This window comes from Hylaeus volcanicus, chromosome 9 (genome assembly GCF_026283585.1).
Source record: "Hylaeus volcanicus isolate JK05 chromosome 9, UHH_iyHylVolc1.0_haploid, whole genome shotgun sequence".
NCBI classification, from domain to species: domain Eukaryota; kingdom Metazoa; phylum Arthropoda; class Insecta; order Hymenoptera; family Colletidae; genus Hylaeus; species Hylaeus volcanicus.
The window spans coordinates 3,062,406-3,065,524 of record NC_071984.1 but is presented as its reverse complement, the minus strand read 5'-3'; the positions used below and the strand labels follow the sequence as shown (position 1 = coordinate 3,065,524).

Below are 3,119 nucleotides of genomic sequence, written 5' to 3'. Positions count from 1 at the left end.
GCTGACCAATACCACTTGAATCTTTTTTTGAAAAATTGATTACCATCTATCCATTTTAATTTGACGTTAAGGTCCCACCCAGAGTATTTCTAAATTATCTTCCCTTTATTTACCGGTGGCAGTCGTTATAAATTCCAAGATGGCTGACCCATACCACTTGAATTTTTTTTTGAAAAATTGATTACCATCCAGTCATTTTAATTTGAGGTTAAGGTCCCATCGAAAGGATTTTTAAATCATCTTTCCTTTACATTCCGGCGTGAAATTCGACTTTGAACGGTTTCGACTCGTCGCTCTGAACAGTGTTCAACCTTTTGTTAAGGCGCGAACCGAACGATAATATCGAGGTGGTCGACACTTGTACAGTTGTTGCTATAAATATAGGAGTTAGTGTTTTACACCGTACTCATACTTACTATCCGTTAAGTGGGTGGAAAGCTGTTCGTCCTCCCAGCGGCGTAAAGCGGAGAGCGTCCACGTAAAGCGAGTATGTAGCTCCCCCGACGTGTATCATTGACGATTTCAATATACATCCGCAGAATTGTACGTTAGCGCGTAAGATTTATTAAGGTCCATTCGTGTTAAGATATGTTAGCTCGTGGTAAATCCGACGGGAAATGTGTACGGAAATGAAAACGATGTTAAGGGGAGGGAGGCTACGAACGGCCATTTTGGAACGTCGAAGGAAAACATGTCGTCCCAGCCATCGTTAGGCAAAACGTCCACGATTAGGATTAATGTTCGTTAATTACGATTAAGCGCTGCCTCTGTATTCGGGGATCCCTTAAACGAAGCGACGCCTTAATCTTTAAGTAATCGCCGACGGGTGTTTCGTAATCAACAGCCTGGTTCTTAGAAATCGAAGAAAATATTTATTTTACACAGTGGTCGCTATGATTAATCGCTATCACGTGCGTCCTCGCCTAGCGGCTACTTAAAGATTAAGAATAAAAATCGTACCGTTCGACGTGCGCATTTCGAGACCCAACCGAACGTATTTCCGTCGCGTCCCCCCCCCCCCCCCCCCACGTTGTACGATAAACTATTTTTATAGTAAATGCTTCGGGCGTGGCTCTGTTCCGACGATGAATTTTCCTTCGACGCCGTCTCGCGAACCGACGAGTGGAACGTCGAGACGCGTTTGGTTGGCCGCTGTCCCTTGAAAAAAAAAAAAACAGTTCCCCCCTCCCCGAGTCTCCCCTCCCCCCACAATTCTTCTTTTCGTTTCCACTTATATTTTTTTTTCCTTTTTTTTTTTCGAAATATACATTTATTGAAAATAATCGTTCTTGTATCTGGTCATTGTTCGTTCATTTTTTTTTCATTTTCGTCCGAGTCGTCGTTACTACACATCGTTGCTCCTGATTGTAGCCCAGGTATACGGATTTTCCTTTGTACTATGTTGCTCGCATGCTCGTCTGCGTCGCCTCGTTCGCGGCTTCCTCGCCAGGAGGACCGACTCCGATTCGCCTGGGTGGCTTCCGCAGACGTCGGATGGGTCGACCGGGTCGAGTTCTATAGGTTCGGTAGACTCGGGTGGCTCGAATAGTCGGGATGACCTCTCCTAGGCTCCTAGGTCTCCTTCGGAGAGACTTGGAGCGCTTTGAGTACGGCGATTTGGGCGCAAGGGCACGGTTAGGTTGGATCGGTTAGGTATCTGACGGTTAGGTATTCTTAACAAATGATCCGAAGTCACGAACGAGTCCAGGTTCGTTTGAACTAGGCCTCGAAACCTGAATTCTGTGTTGATGGTACTACAGGTACCTCAGGTACTACAAACGATATGACCGAAGTCACCTGGTTCGCTTCGAACGTGTTTCTAATCGGAAATTGAATTTTAAGGTCTCCAGGTACCGTAAACAAGAGGAGCAATACCCGAGTTCGTCCCAACCTTCTCGACCAGGTCGACTCATCCAGGTTCTCTACAGTCCTCTCTACGGAGTAGCCAGAGTCCGGATCCCCCGGAAGAGGAATCGCGTGTCCATCGCGTGCCCGGGGCATTCGTTGGCCCCGGGCTGTGACCTCCCCATACAAAAGTAATAAAAGCTTTACGTTCGTTCATGTATACGTTCGATAATCGTGATCGGTGTGTTTTGGTTCGTTCGCGCGCCACGTCGTCTAGGCGGAGCCACCGCGGATCCGCCATGGGTTACCCCCCGACGACACGAATAAAACGTGCGCGCAGTCTTCGTTGCGATCGAATCGGTGTGCGCAGTCGTTTGCGAAAATTGAATTGAATTTAGCTATATCTTTTGGAGCAGCGTATTCTTCGTCACTGGTCGTAGTTAGTCGAGGAGTCAGGCGCCTATACATATACGTTATACCCGCGAATGAGCGAAACGACGCGAGAAACATGGCGGCCCGTCGCGGACCAACCGGTTCGCAGGCTTCGCGTTCGTTCATACGCGCGTATACATCTCAAATATAATTATATTTATATTTATATTTATATTTATATATATATATAAGACTGGTTCGAGCATCTCGTTGGCCTGTTCGAAAGAGGTTAGGCCATCGTCAGGGTGCCAGCGCCCATGCCGAAACCGACACCCTTCGGACCGAAATTTCGATTGTAGCAACCGCGACAGTAGATGTCGCCGTCGGGAGCGTCGTTCAGGTTCGTCGAGTCCAACGAACGGTGGCACTCGCCGCAGCTGAAGCAACGCTTGTGCCACAAACGGTTCTTCGAGATCATCTGCTCCGCGGCGTACACCGGGTAGCCGCAACGCGCGCACCCGTGACCGTCGTTTCGCTTCTGGCCGAGCTGGGGCTTGGAGTCGATGCTGAAATTCAGAAATAAACGCCGCCGTGAGAATTCCTGGATGGAATTAGTGGCTTCGACAGTTGGCCTGTCAGGGTTGGAGGGAAGAGGTGCTAGGGGACCTAAGGAGGTCTGTTGGCGAGACTCTTTGGGGAGACGAGATGCCGAAGAGGGGATTTTCAGGATTCCGAATTTGTACCGCTGTTTGGGTTGAAGCTAGAGATGTGGAAGGATTGATTAGGAAACTGTGAGGAGGCTTGTTTTGAGAGGAAGAGGCCTTAAGTGACTTGTTGAGGTCAATAGATGAATCCTCCTCGCCGGAAAGAGGTGGAAGCCGGTGATTCGTTAAGGAAAAGGG

At 48.4% G+C, this 3,119-nt stretch overlaps 1 protein-coding gene across 1 annotated transcript in view; it reads right to left on the bottom strand.

The window, feature by feature from the left end:
* Positions 1 to 849: 849 nt before the first annotated feature.
* Positions 850 to 3,119, bottom strand: part of LOC128881834 (muscle LIM protein Mlp84B-like) — a 24,602-nt gene continuing 22,332 nt past the window's right edge. The window contains exon 9 of the mRNA XM_054133202.1: positions 850 to 2,783. Within this exon, the coding sequence (XP_053989177.1) occupies positions 2,507 to 2,783 (277 nt within the window). The 3' untranslated portion in view covers positions 850 to 2,506. The remainder of the gene's footprint in view (positions 2,784 to 3,119) is intronic.